Source organism: Trichoderma harzianum (assembly GCF_003025095.1).
Source record: "Trichoderma harzianum CBS 226.95 unplaced genomic scaffold M431scaffold_6, whole genome shotgun sequence".
Lineage (NCBI taxonomy): Eukaryota > Fungi > Ascomycota > Sordariomycetes > Hypocreales > Hypocreaceae > Trichoderma > Trichoderma harzianum.
This window is the reverse complement of record NW_020209254.1, coordinates 108,731-122,753: the sequence shown is the minus strand read 5'-3', so window position 1 is coordinate 122,753 and position 14,023 is coordinate 108,731. Positions and strand designations below refer to the sequence as shown.

At 49.8% G+C, this 14,023-nt stretch overlaps 5 protein-coding genes across 5 annotated transcripts; all 5 read left to right on the top strand.

Annotated features, from left to right (window-relative positions):
- Window positions 1-204: 204 nt before the first annotated feature.
- On the top strand, window positions 205-707 carry M431DRAFT_481676 (hypothetical protein; the record flags this gene model as incomplete). Its single annotated transcript, XM_024915975.1, has 2 exons — window positions 205-375; window positions 447-707. The coding sequence occupies 2 exons, from the start codon at window positions 205-207 to the stop codon at window positions 705-707; spliced, it is 432 nt and encodes a 143-aa protein (XP_024774120.1).
- A 910-nt stretch (window positions 708-1,617) lies between these two features.
- Window positions 1,618-2,577, top strand: M431DRAFT_494677 (hypothetical protein; the record flags this gene model as incomplete). Its single annotated transcript, XM_024917278.1, has 2 exons — window positions 1,618-1,729; window positions 1,814-2,577. The coding sequence occupies 2 exons, from the start codon at window positions 1,618-1,620 to the stop codon at window positions 2,575-2,577; spliced, it is 876 nt and encodes a 291-aa protein (XP_024774119.1).
- A 2,562-nt stretch (window positions 2,578-5,139) lies between these two features.
- M431DRAFT_507889 (hypothetical protein) lies at window positions 5,140-6,304 on the top strand. Its single transcript, XM_024919038.1, has 3 exons — window positions 5,140-6,125; window positions 6,181-6,201; window positions 6,255-6,304. The coding sequence occupies exon 1, from the start codon at window positions 5,433-5,435 to the stop codon at window positions 6,093-6,095; it is 663 nt and encodes a 220-aa protein (XP_024774118.1). The 5' UTR covers window positions 5,140-5,432; the 3' UTR covers window positions 6,096-6,125; window positions 6,181-6,201; window positions 6,255-6,304.
- A 1,024-nt stretch (window positions 6,305-7,328) lies between these two features.
- Window positions 7,329-8,506, top strand: M431DRAFT_85939 (hypothetical protein; the record flags this gene model as incomplete). Its single annotated transcript, XM_024923619.1, has 2 exons — window positions 7,329-8,396; window positions 8,459-8,506. The coding sequence occupies 2 exons, from the start codon at window positions 7,329-7,331 to the stop codon at window positions 8,504-8,506; spliced, it is 1,116 nt and encodes a 371-aa protein (XP_024774117.1).
- Window positions 8,507-9,286: 780 nt separating this feature from the next.
- Window positions 9,287-13,905, top strand: M431DRAFT_494674 (hypothetical protein; the record flags this gene model as incomplete). The annotated part of the gene is made up of 2 exons (XM_024917277.1): window positions 9,287-9,549; window positions 9,639-13,905. 2 exons carry the CDS (start codon window positions 9,287-9,289, stop codon window positions 13,903-13,905), a joined length of 4,530 nt encoding a protein of 1,509 aa, XP_024774116.1.
- Window positions 13,906-14,023: the final 118 nt, after the last annotated feature.

Genomic DNA, 14,023 nt, shown 5'->3' with positions numbered 1-14,023 from the left:
TCTGACGGTTAGTGGTAAGGTTTCTGACAACGGGGTGCGTGGGGCTGAATCTACAACGTCGAATCATGCCACATCCAAAACTTATATAAAACCTGGAAATCTCTCCTCGAAGCATTGTAAGATCAAAAACTCAAGATTAACAACTTTTGCAAATCAACAACTCAATTCCTCCGTTTTACACAATTTATATATTCATCCCCTAACATGAGCGACAACAAGAGTGCTTCTATCCCCCTTAGTGGTGTGTGGAGAGCAACTGTCTCAGCAAGAAGAAAGGAAGGCTTGACGAAGGAAGAATTCTCTCGTCGATTTGCTCGTCACGGAACACTGGCTGGGCCAGTTGTGGTGAAGCATAACGGCATCTCCTACTTACAGGTATGCATGATCGGAGATGAGATGACTATGTAACAGAGATTGCGTTGGCTGACTTTAAGAAATCAATAAAGCATCATCTTACGGACACTTTGGCAACCAAGTTCAAGGAAGAGCTCGGTCCCCAGCTCGCACCGCACTTTCCCATCGCTGAGATTGATGGCATCACCACTCTCATATTTCCAACTGCTAAAGACTTGGCTGCGTTCTTTGCCGATCCTGCTCACAATGAGAGTTTGAATGCCGACGTAGCTGAATTTGCGGACGTCACGTCGGTGCAGTTTTCTGTAGGAGACGAATTGGCTGTGGTTCAAGATGGCAAGTTGTTACTTTGATTGGCTCTAAACACCTACAAGACGCCAGCAATGATTGTCTAGGCAGGATATATGGATACATATAGCGTCAATAGTGCTATTTTGTGATTTATTTAAATTGTAGTTTTTCTTATAAAAAGAAAATTTAGTTTCTCTTTGTACCATCTGAAATTATCTATAATGTTGTTTTGCTCGAGTATCCCCAGCACGCAAAATGAAGACCCAAACTTGTAATACAAGATGATTTCTTTGGTGGCGCAGGTCGAAGGGCGTCTAGAAACCTACCGCAGTAACCCACTACAGTACGACATTGTAATAAAGTCTCTGCTTATTGGGGCCATCATTGTCATACAGAAAACGGAGTTAGAGACATATTGAAACGGTTCTATTTCCGCCTTAGTCAGTGTAAGAAGACAACTCCCGCGGAGTTTGAATTAACAAAGACACAAACATGACATAACGGCTCACTGTCAACGAAGACGGCGCATTGCTGTGTAATCAATACTGTAAACTTTAGTTCAAGGTTAAAATGTCTGCTTTGCAACTCGCAACTACAGCAAACATGGCTGAAATTCTTGCTTTTGTACTCCGTACCATTGGACCGGAACCGGCGGCAGCGGGTCTCGGCTTTCCTTTCTCACCAAAGATTCATGGAGAGCCGACTCCGTTGGTACTCCTGACTCGGAAATAGACAAGTTGCTGGATTAGTAACCAAACAACTACAGTACTGTCAGAGGCCCCGCTATTTCTTGACACAGCCGTCAGAATCTCGCTGTCAGAAAGTTCCCATAGAAGCTGCTGCAGCCAGTTGGTCGGTTTTCCTCCATCTGGCAATTGGGCTTTGCTTCCGATTTGCTTCCGACTCATACCGAATTTCCAAATTAGGACAGGCAGCGAGAAAAGAGCTACGAAAGAGCCTAGCTTGCCAACAATGCGAGACACTTGGGTACCTTTTGTGCTGGGGCCGCAGGATGATTGGTCTAAAGTGACCAATGGCGAAGATCGCAAGAGAATCCAGAATCGACTCTCACAAAGAGCCAGAAGTGAGTATTGCACCAACTCATAAGCTGCTGTAATAGAGAAACTAGATGATGAACTGGAAAATTGACATTATTTATTTTCACAAGGAGCTCAACTGAAAGCCAAGCGATCACCGCCCAAAACTAGCTTTGTAAGAGCCGTGGATGATGTTACAACACAATCTTCACCCGATACAGCAACTTCATCTAGTAGTGTGCTGTCGCTGGTCGGCGACTTGAATGGCGAATCGCTTTTATCATCACCAGACGGCAGTAACACCGCATATCCTTTGGCAACAATAACAGAGGCTGGTACTGATGAAGACATACCCACTCAGTCTCGGCCAACTGAAGCTTTAGTCACAACATCGCGTCATTCACTACCTTATCCTGAAACTCCACCGCTCAACCTGAACCAAGAATTCCTTTTCCTAACGTCAACCAACATTATTGCTGCTTATATAGCAAACGCAACTCTGCTTCAGATTTCTTGCACCACAACGCACCCCCGGACTTTCCACATAACTACCTCCTCTGCGCCTGCATCACTTGAACCTACGTTGTTACAGAAAACTATTCCCCATCCTCCGGTAATAGACATTATACCATTTCCTGGGGTTCGTAACCGGCTTATTCGCTCCCTTGACGTCATTGACCTGGGAAAACTGTCGCAAGATTTGGTTGATGGTGCGTTCCGAGTTTGGGGTCACGCAGCGTGGGACGGCATGGGGTGGGAGGTTACTGAGGCTTTTGCCAGAAGGTGGTGGTTTCTTATGGATGAGCAATTAATCAGCGTGACGAATTTCTGGAGAAGGCAGAGACTGGAGAACGAACTAATCATGAGAAATGACGAAGTGTCCGTCGAGACGTAGAATAGTGCCAGGTAAAAGGAACGGCGTGGTTTCAGTGGTATAGGATGTTCTTCATAATCACACGCCTCTATTTCTGCCAAGACTGTTTCAGGGACGGTCCGATCTTTGCTAGAAACACAAGAAAGTGGGTTGGTGATGGGAAGATCGAGCGCTACTATGGTTGGTTTCGCATTTTTCTGGACCATTCAACTAGTTAGGGCCCTTTCGCCTTGTACTTTCAACACCTATTCCTTCTTCATCCTTATGACAATGCTGGATCATAGGTATAATAATGCATAATCATCTTATGACATGAGATAGTTGCCGAGTTCATATGCTGCTGGGAACCATACCCTCCGGGGGTTACAACTACGGCTCACACTGCACCTATGGAACTCCGAGATCATTACAAGGGCAATCTAAGGAAAGATGTTCGCGACCTAAGATCTGCGGCTAGTTATAGATGGCAGTTCGAAACGGACTGCTCAATGTCCATGCGATCTCTAGATAGTTTCCTGGGGGAGGGTAGATGCGATGCGATCCTAGCTTTGGAAAGCATGGACCTCCCTGTTTTTATTGAAATCGGCCACGAGATCTGAGATCGATTGTTAGATCCAGCACCAATTTAGACCCAAGACAGGGCAATCTTGGTACTGGGGCAAGGCAATCTCTCGGACTAGCCGAGATCATCAACACAGAACACCGTGCCTCTTGAAGGGACTAATTTCAACATCATTTGAATAATACAACTACAAGAGAAGCTCAATTACTTTTAGGAACAACAAACAGGCACTGTTCTCAGATAATTGCCACGTTGGTGATTGCGAACTACGGTACCAACCCACATCCAAGCGTACACTAAGCATCGGGAAGATGGATCGTCAAGATTTCGCAACAGCAGGAGAAATTTCTTCGACCGATGACTAAGAAGGGCGTGCAGCCGGTGCGCGAATGCAACACTGGCCCCTTTCCCCTAGCAGGTCGGGTAAAGAACCCCTTAATCGCGCAAGTTGGACCGCTATCTCCCCGTTTCTTCGGGCTCCACGATCGTGATCAAGTAGTAGCAGTGGACTTACCCCAGTTTTGACCGGGTATTGACCCGGTATTGCTTGCATGGACTCCACAATACGGTCCGCTTAAGACTTCGAGATGATTCAGTTCGGCTGTGATTTGTCGTCACCTCCCTCAGTTGCGTGAAATCTCTGAACATGGACCGTTTCGAAAAATTCTGTAAAAAGAGGCACCAGAGTTTTAGGGCCTTTTTTTACGAAAAAGCCGATGGGGAACTCCTCAAATGTCTAACGGGGTCCACATAAAGTGTTTGATATGTTGGAAGTTTCCGAACAATTGATTCATAAGAATTCTTCTAGAAGGCCCATTGTCAAGCACAGTACTGGGATACTGTCCAATACTGAGGAGGCTGTTGACTTTCGGAGTTTAATCTCAGGTAGGAAAACGCGAATAGAAAAATTTCAAGCGTTCGGAGAACCGCAATTGCCCCCCAGGGGGAGGAGGCAATGGACATGGTAACAATACCTACTGTATGGATCTTCTCCGCTTATCCACCTCTTCTCGAAGGCCCAGAAACGTGACGCGGCGTTTTACTTGTGCTTTTGACATTCGGAAGTTGCCTTGAAAGTTCTTTTGTTTCCAATTGTTCGGTTGTCACATGGTGGCGCTACTTACTCGGTGTGGTGGCGCTTTACATCGACGCCTCACCCACTTTTGTCGTTAGACGGCGACCAGCCGGTTCAGATTTTTCATTGATCAAACGTCCTAAAAAATCTGAACATGTTCCGTTTCGGTATAGTTCTCCGGGTGAATTGCACTGTTGGAATCTGAGGTACTTGTTATTTCGTTGATGGATGGGAAGCACGAATGTTGGCTGGTCACGCGACCACTTACAGACATGGCAGTAATTACATCGTGATGGCGGTTAGACTTGGTTGCTGTTGGGATGTCTAGAGTAGATTTTATATATCACATTTGAATAAGACTTGGGCACTTTACTGTACTTGCTTGTCTCATATCCGTGGCCATCATTCTCTCCTATTCTTTGCATGGTGAAGGTATGGCTATTTCCCGTTTAGGCTTCTACACCCGAGCCGACTTCGGACAACAAGAGCAGGCGTTTGACTTTTGACAAGACATCCATCAAGAGCCACTATTCACATGTAGCTGACCATTCAAACAGAGAGTTGAACACCGATGACCGAAACAATAAAGGTGGAACCACGTGGAAGCCTTCGAGGCTAGGACGCGTACCTGCTTTCCCCCCCTGGTGGCAGCCGCTGTCACATCGGGGGGCACAGAACGTGTGTCGATTCGGGTTCCTGAGTCCAAACTGTCTTCAGTTTAGGTGCGTCATTTAAAATATGGACCCTTTTTACCCATAATGGAAGTCTGTTGCCCACAAGCACTAAGCTTGTCGGTTGCCACACCGAGTCACCGTGAATGTCCCGAGAGAATGGAACGACTCGCCTCCAGACACTGTGATGGAGATGGAACAAACGAGCTCGACCCGCAACCCGCGCGGCTCTCAAGCGTACCGTCGGTCCGTATGGAATCGTAGCTTCGATGGGCATGAAAATCTCTGAAGCTGCGGGGGAAAATGGGTCGTCCCATAGAGTCGAATTGGATATAAATATGGCCGTTGATCCCTCCCTCAAGGACAGAACTCTTCACTTCATTCTACAACACAAACAATCATTTCAATACCCTTTTCAGCTTCGATTCATTCCTTCATATTGAAGCTTGTGTGTCATTCCTTTTGCACACATATCCAACTACTACAACTTTTCGGTTCGACAACCACTTCAATACACTCCCTCTTTACAAAAGCATTTAACTTGCTTCCCACTTTCCAAACCTTCAAAATGTTCACCACCATCGCTGCTCTCCTCGCTGCTTCTGCTGCTTCCGTCTCAGCTGTTGCCGTCCCCCGCGGTAACAGTGGAAGCGCCAGCGTCACCCCCCACGAGCAATACTCCTCCTCCGTCGGTGTCCTGGGCTGCCTGATCAACACCAACCGTGTTGCCTACTGGCCCATGGGCGTTGGCTGCGACAACATCTGCGTCAAGGTCACCAACGGCGACCGCAGCCTCAACCTCCTCAAGATTGACCAGTCTGGCGGTGCCTACGACATCTCCTATGATGCCTGGAACTACCTTGGCTTCGGCGAGGGTGCCGAGCAGGACCCCCACACTGGCGGCGGCATCGCCATGAACTATGAGTTTGTCGATGCCAGCGAGTGCGCTGATCTCATGCACGGCGGCAAGTTGCCTCTCTCTGCCTCCAACAGCATGAACTACGTCGCCAGCTGCATGAGCGAGCCCAACAGCTGGGTCAACAAGAACCACCAGCTCATCAACATTGCCGATCCTCTCTGCAAGTACGGATACGACGAGACCTGCACTCTGGATCTCAACGTCAGCAACCAGCCTTCTTGCCCTCACACCCTGGGTGCCCAGGTTGCTTACTCTGGCAAGGGCGTCACCAACATTGCTTACGGCACCGGCAAGGCTGAGGCTGCTGCTTAAGTTGTGAACAATTGATTTGGTTCTATACGTCTAGAAATGTCATTAGATCAATAGAAGTTTGCTTTAGAATGATAGAAGTACATACAATAAAAAGTCCATTATGAATCTGGCAATGATCTATTACTAGCACACTCTCAATGTCTCATTGTTAACACTTACTCTTTTGACACAATTGACTTACTACTAATGACTTGCGTGGCTTGTGAAGCTGAGGCCTACAAGACTCGGATTGGCTGCAAAAAAAGCCATCAATCAAAGCTGCAAGTAAATGCTAGATGCAGTGGCTGGATGACGTCTTTGGCTGACAATGAGGATTCGGCGCTCGGAGTGGGTGGTCGGATAAGATAAGGGACGAGTTATAGTCGGTATGTAAATATGTCATTGCTAATATCGTTTTCTGTTTATAGTGATAATAAGGCGAGTATATGTAACAAATGGATAGATCGGACTAGAGGGATTGAGATGGGGCGAGCTTGGGGTAAAAGTGAGACCGAATCGAATGGCTTGGACGGAGCATGGAGGAGGATGTCCGTTTGAAGATATGTTGGCTCCAAGCAATGAATGGGGAAGCCCGTCACGGATTATTCTATCCATCGATGATACCTCGGTAGATCGATCATAGTATCTGATGCCTGTTAGCTGCCAAGCAGGTATAATGTACTCCCAAACTGCATGTATCACCAATTCATGTTGCTACAGATGCACCAGAGACGTCAATATTCTGCATCCTTACGAGATTGCCTGCGCGAGACGCTGCAGAGACCCGCCTGCATGTTCCAGGTTGCATTGAACCCCTTCTCTCGGCTTCTACGACCCCTTCTCTCCAATTCTCTTTTCCCGCGCCAAAAAAGTGCGTCACAAGCTGCGAATTCCCGAACCTGCGCACTCCGAGCGGCCGACCCCACCGCATTGCTTTGCTAGCCCGGCTCTTAGTCATTTTGCGAGGACCGTCGCCCGGAAATTGATAATCAGCATCAAACAATCCCGCGCGCTTGTTTTTGCGAATAGAGGCATTGACCAGAATAAGACGGTACGTACGTCGCTGCAAACCCGGCAAGCTGTTTCTGTTTCTCTCTCTCTCTCTGCATTTACGCTGCCTGTTCCTGTTCACCTTTCCCTCTTGGTTTTGCTGCAATCAATCCGCCACAATCCAGTCGAGTCAGACATTATATCATCCCACTAATAATGCCCTCAGCTCTCGAGACACAGGCCGTGCGCCCCATTCACTACAAAATGACGTCGGATGCGAGATCTTCTGCTGCCGACAGCACTCAGCTGCCCTCCTTTTACTCTCCCCGAACCGCTGCAGTCGACACTCCCCAGAGCCGTGATGGCCAGCCAATCGACCCTCTGTCGCTGTCGACCAGCCGCATCGACTCCCCCAAGACTCAACCGCCCCCGCCGTCTCTCCTCTCACCAGCCTTCACTCCGCCGGCCACCCCGGGAAACCAGACGCCTACAACCGCCGGTCTGAGAGGAATTCCGGTCGACAGCTCGATTGCAACCGGAGGATGTGGTAGCAAGAAGCCGAGATTGCTAGAAACATTACCCGAGGTACAATGCGTTGTCCGGGCCCGCATCCCAACCGTCAACGGAACCGAAATGTTCCTCCATCTATACACCAACAATGTCGATAACAAGGAGCATTTGGCCATTGTGTTTGGCAATCACATCCGGAGCGAGTCCCTGGACGCTCCCCGCGAGGGCGAGACCGAGCTGGACCGCATGATTCGGGGCGCCTACACAGGCCGGCTGTACCCCGGCCGGACAACCAGCGGCATGGGCGGCCCTTCATCGGAGACGGAATCTCAGGAAGAAAAGACGCCCAACACAGATATACCTTTGGTGCGAATACACTCAGAGTGCTATACCGGAGAGACTGCGTGGTCTGCGCGGTGTGACTGCGGCGAACAGCTTGACGAGGCTGCACGACTCATGGCGCTGCCGGGTAATAAGGCGGGCGGCATCATCATCTATCTGCGACAGGAGGGCCGTGGTATTGGTCTTGGAGAGAAGCTCAAGGCTTATAACCTGCAAGATCTTGGATCCGATACCGTCGAGGCGAATCTGCTGCTGCGACATCCTGCTGATGCTCGAAGCTACGGCTTAGCCACCGCCATGCTCAGGGATTTGGGACAGAAAGAAGTGCGTTTGTTGACCAATAACCCGGACAAGATTCGTGCCGTTGAGGGACCCAACCGAGAGGTTGTTGTAAAGGAGCGAGTGGCCATGGTGCCGCTATCATGGAAGGGCAAGGGCGGCTTCCGAAGCCAGGAAGTGGAGGGCTACTTGAAGACAAAGGTAAGAGACGAACAATGATTTGTTTATTGAATGAGTCGTTTTTACTGACACTTGCTGTTTAGATCGAAAAGATGGGCCACATGCTAGATATGGGAGGTCTCTCCCAGTAGTTCAGGCATCACCAACGAGGAAGCAGACGATGTGTACTATTTTTTTCGTTTCGACTATCGGGCATTTCGGAGCATAAATGGAGTTTTTGTTTTTCATTTTCCAGTCCAAAATGGAAATCATGGTTTTCTTTTTTTGTCAGTTGACCTTTGTTTTTGGGTCACGTATATACCAGTTTGACTGCATAGGCTGGAGGAAAGCCAACCAAGTCGCAAACCTACATAATTGCCAGCCAGCGATGCCGAGCACCCAAAATGATGATTTATCTGGATACAACCTAGCTGGATTGAGAAAAAAATAAGTAAATGAATAAATAAAAATCCACATTCAATACAAACAAATCTATAGACATGAAACAGGATGGGTAACTCCTTTTCTTTTCTTTTTTTGGTTCACGGTCCGTCGGTGCCTTGAGATCCCGGGGCCATAAGATCTCCAGCTGGAAGTCAATTGAAGTTCAGGCGTCACACGGGTCGAATCCCCACCGCTGTGCGGCTCCACTAAAATTTCAGCAGGACGAGGCAGCAGCAGCAGCTGATTGATGGCGCTTCTACAGCGCGTCAAGGCTGCACCTCCAGCGGCGCATTTTTCTAGGTATCAGAGCCCTGGGCAGCATCAAACCTTAAACCTCCACTGATTCATCTCCAAATTTCTACCGTCGCTCAAATTTCTCCAGCACTTCGAACAACGTCTCCTCGCCTCTTTCGACTTTTCTGCCTCTTCCAAACAGCCCAAACCCGACCCGTCATGCCGCTGCATTGACGTCAACATCGCCGCCGAACATGCAACCTCAGGACATCCGCCTTCGGCTGGTGATCCGCCGCCACGGTCTCCCAGAGGTCAAGCTCTTGTGGCCATGTTCCTGCTCCGAGGACCTCACCGTCGCGAGAGTTCTGGAGCAGGTCAACGAGGTCGTGCCTCTCGAGAGCGGCGAATGGGGCCTTGAGGACTATGCCGTGGAGCTTGCCGATGAAAAGGGCGAGACCTTTGAGTGTCTGCACTTTCAGCAAGTTGGTCGCATTCTGAAGGACGAAGACCAAGTCCTGTGAGTACTTTTCATTTTCCTTTTCCTTTTCCTTCGCTTAATCTGCACCTGCCTCTCCCTCTCTCGTATCTAACCTTGCTTTCAATCAGCATTCGATCGCTCCTCACCGAAGACTTGAAAAGGCGGCGGCTCAGCGGACGGCATCAAATCTCTGACGATGGACGGCATTTGGTTGATGGCCTCCCTTTCGGCAGGGCTTGGCGGCGACCTCCCCATGACCGTCCTCACATCGAATTACCCCCACGGAAACGTATTCGAGTCTCTTCTGGGGCTGAGGATGACGAGGAAGAAGAACAGTCTCCGCTAGACGCACGCCAGTTCCGATATATGGTCCCCAAAATTCCGCGCGTCATCGACCTGAACCAGGACCAGTATTACGACGACGAGGATGATGAGGATGAAGACGATGACGAGGATTTAGACGACTATGAAGAATATGACAATGACTCGAGTTCAGTGTCCAACAGCCCTCCTTACGGAATACGCCGTGTCGAAGATATATTAGAAGAAATGGATGAGGATACCGACGAAGAGGAAGACGATGAGGATCTGGAAAGGGAACTGCAATTGCTAAGGGAAGAAGCTGGCGCCGATATCAACAGCCTTCAAGCAGACAACTCCAAGTCTTCTCAATACGAAGAGGGAGATGATGAAACAGACTACCAGCATGACCCAAGAGACCTAGATCTGGGTCGATGCTTAGATCCATTGGGGAAAGTTCCAAGTCCATTCGGCAGGGCAACTTCATCTTCAGCTGCCTCAGCTGCGAAAGATTACACCAACGTACCTGTGGAAATCCTCATAACGGTATTTCAGACGGCATTCCCCGAGTTGAACGCAGATATCAGGGACATTCTCAACCGAACGAGCAAGGATTTGAGAAAAGCGTACCTATCGCTTAGTATGCTTTGCGAGCCTCTTTGCACTTTTGATCAAATGATGGACGACTCTTATTTTCATCTCGCTCCATTCGCTCGTCGCGATGGGAGTGGTAGCGCCGCCAAGCCGGTTGAGCAGGGCAAGTTGCCCCCCTTTGACACTCTCAAGGGGGTAACTAAAAAGCCGATGATTGAAGAGGTCGATGATTCGGAAGATTCTACAACAAATGGTGTTCCAATCCCCGCCCCAAAATCGAGGCAGAGCTGGTTTATGAAGGGCGACAAGTCTCCAGACTCGGAGTTTGACGATGCAAAAGCGATAGAGGATTCCACGAGCGAGTCCGAAAGTGATTCGAAGAGTGCTTCGGAGAGTGACTCGTCAAGCGACCCCAGCGATGCTTCTCTAGACAGTGAATCGTCAGGCGGAGAAGAAGACGGCCAGGTTAGCAATCATCCTGGGATAACCGTTGTCAATGATGAGTCAAGCGATGTCTCGTCAGACGAAAGCTCCGATGACGACAGTGACAGCAGTAGCATCGATGCTGGGCAGAATGCTCACACTAGCCCCAAGGATCAGGTCGAAAGCTCGTCCGATGTGAGCAGCAGCGAGTCTAGTGAATCGGATGCATCCGAGTCTGAGTCTGAGTCTGAGTCCGAGTCGGAATCTGAATCTGAATCAGAAGTGGAAGAAATTTCGTCAAAACAACCGGTGCTGGTACCAGCTCAACAACGTTATGCCACGATTGCACTTCAACCTCAAGTGAAGACACCTGCCAAAGCGGAAGTCACCGGCCTTACCCGAACGCAAAAGCGAAATGCTAGAAGGAGACGCCTCAAGGCTCTGAAAGAACTGGATCCCGAGTCACCCAAGTTGGCAGACAGCACTGGAGAGGACGCCATGGGCGAAGATTTCTTAGCACGAAAGAAAGCTCTACTGGCCGCCATTCTCGATGATTCTCACGCGGGTGACGATGCACACAACGAAGCTAAGATGGGAGATGCTCCTTCTTTGGATGCGGCGCCAGAAGAAGACTCGCGAGAGACTAAGACGAATGCCCCGAATGTAGTGGGGACAGAGGTGCCGGATCCCAAAGATGAGCCAGCAAAGCGCCACGCTCGTGTTGATATGGGTGCAGGCCGGCGACTGGTGTTTGGTGCTCTGGGTTTAAAGGCCCCAGCGAACAAAGCGGACGAGCAAAAAATTCGCGACAGTCTGATGAAAGATGTTCGACCCCTTGTCAACCCACGAGTACAGAACGCCGGTGCAGACGATGCCAACGACCAGCCGCAGGACGATAACGATAAAGAGGATCCGGATGCGTGGAGGGAAAAGATCATCTACAAGGCCGTGGAATGCTGCCATGAGAACATGACACTCAGTGAGCCTCCGTTTCCCTTTGTCCAGCGCTGGGACCCTCAGCAGAATTATGGTGCCATGAAGAAACGGAAGCGCGCATCGGAAAACTACCAAGCCGATACATCCTACGATGACTCGACATATTACTACGACGATGAGGCTGAGGAAGAGTACGTGGCAGAGACCAGGAAAAAGAGCAAAAAGAAGAAAGGAAAGTCTGTGGGCTTGCAACATGGCAGCGTAAACCAGGACGAGCAAGACGTGGTACTCGACTATGACGAAGCACCCGCCAAGAGCAGCCAGTTCACAGATGTGGACGACCTTCCCTCTTTGCCCAAGGATATCAAGGCGCTGCCTCTTCTGGAGCCCGCGTCCGCTCAGCCTGGCATGGTCATTACATGGAATCAACTGGTCATGTCAAAAGCTACGAATTGGCAACCAGAGATGTTGCCCGTTACTGGTCTGATAGTCCCTGGAGGCGAAGACGGTGCCGTCCACGTCATTTTGGCAAGGCGAGACCGCGAAGATAATGAAAAGACCTACGACGAGATCACTGGAGAGCGAGTATACGGCAAATTTGAGGTTCCCGACGATCTAGAAGAGGGTGATGAAGAAGAGGACACAGGGTTCAGGTCGCTACAGTGGGCAGAGATGATTGAGCCTCGCATTCTGCAACAAACACCAGCCGATGAAGTGGCTCAAACCTCCGCAGATGCTGTAGCAGCGACTGTGGAGGAAGAGATGCCGCCGGCCCATGACAAGGTAAGCGAATTCCAGTCGGGACAAGATTCCTTGGAGAGCGGATTCAGCACGGGACAGGTGCGAGCTGCTATTGAAGATGATTTGATGCACGATTCTCTTGGCACACAAGCCAACCTAGAGACGGCTTCAATACAGTCTGGTCAACGACTGCCGAGGCTGGACCTTTCCATGTCTGAAGTGCAAATATCCACTGCCAGCAACAGCTTCGAGCACATTGGCCACCACCACTCCAAAGTAGTAGACGCCCAATCGGAGCACGTGCTGACCGCTGCCGCCAATCCCCAAAATGCATACTCTCCAAAGCTGAATCGTTGGGTAGAGCGTGGAGACGAGACAGCTGCTGACCAAGAGGCAGAACTAGGACCTAGCCTAGCGGATGCCGTAGCAGAAGACCTCTCGAATTCTGGCACGCTTGCATCGAAGAAGACAGAGTCGTCTGAAGATAATGGAGGAGGAGAGGAGGAGAGAGATGAAGAAGGACAAAACTTGACGGATGGTGGCAACGGTGCATCGATAACGAGCGACTCAAACTTGGTCATTACCTCATCGCAGTTCAGCGTCCCGAGTGGGCGACAGCCACGAACGAGCTATTCTCTTGCAGAGGGCGCGCACGACACGATTATTCCCGAAACATTACCACAACTACGCGAAACCACACCGATAGAGAGTCACTCAAAGTCTCAGAGCACACCATCTAGCCCCGCTAGCAGCAGCCCGTTTCCATCACTGGAGCAGATATTCATGTCAGCTCAGCCCACACAAAGTTCCGGGAGAAAGAGAGAGACGCCTTCGTTTTCAGCAAGTCAATCTGTGCCTGCACGGGATGCAGAATACGAAGAAGCGATGCGTAAACTCGACGAGGGACATGAATCGGATGTCTTACCCGCAAAGGAAGAGCCAGAGGAAGAGGCAGTAGTGGAGAGAAAACTATTTCCTAACGCGACGCAACCACCGTTATCCGCATACGACTTGGATCCAGACCTTTCTAGACCGCTGATTTCTCTTTCTCAATCTGAAAAGGCCAAGGAGAGCAAGTCACAATTTGCTATTCCGGCTGAAAGTCAGATTATTGTCTTGAGCTCCAGCCCAGCGTCAAGCAACGGCGTGCCTGATGAGGCCAATGAATCAGACAGTGAGAAGGGGGACCCGGTGCGGAAGAGAGGTTTGCTGCCTACGGGCCCTGGATGGGTGAGGAAGGGTCCCCGGCACGAGAGAGATGTGTCGGGTAATACTACGACAAAACCCGCGGTGACAGCTCCATCTAGAGTCAGTCGGCGAAGGAGATTAAATACTGAGGCTCTTGCGATGGCACCACTTGTGAGCCCCGTTAGCAAGCATAAAGGGGGGAGAAGGAGATAGAATATTCCTAAGGTGGCTCTATATGTGGCGGTAATGGTAGTTACTACTTGGGGTATCACGAAGAGCCTGTCGGTGATGATACCATGTATAGATTGAACTCTGTATAAACAAGAGACAG

Bases quoted from the DNA above. Each gene is read 5' to 3' on its own strand.
- M431DRAFT_507889 (XM_024919038.1), top strand. From the start codon at position 5,433: ATGTTCACCACCATCGCTGCTCTCCTCGCTGCTTCTGCTGCTTCCGTC.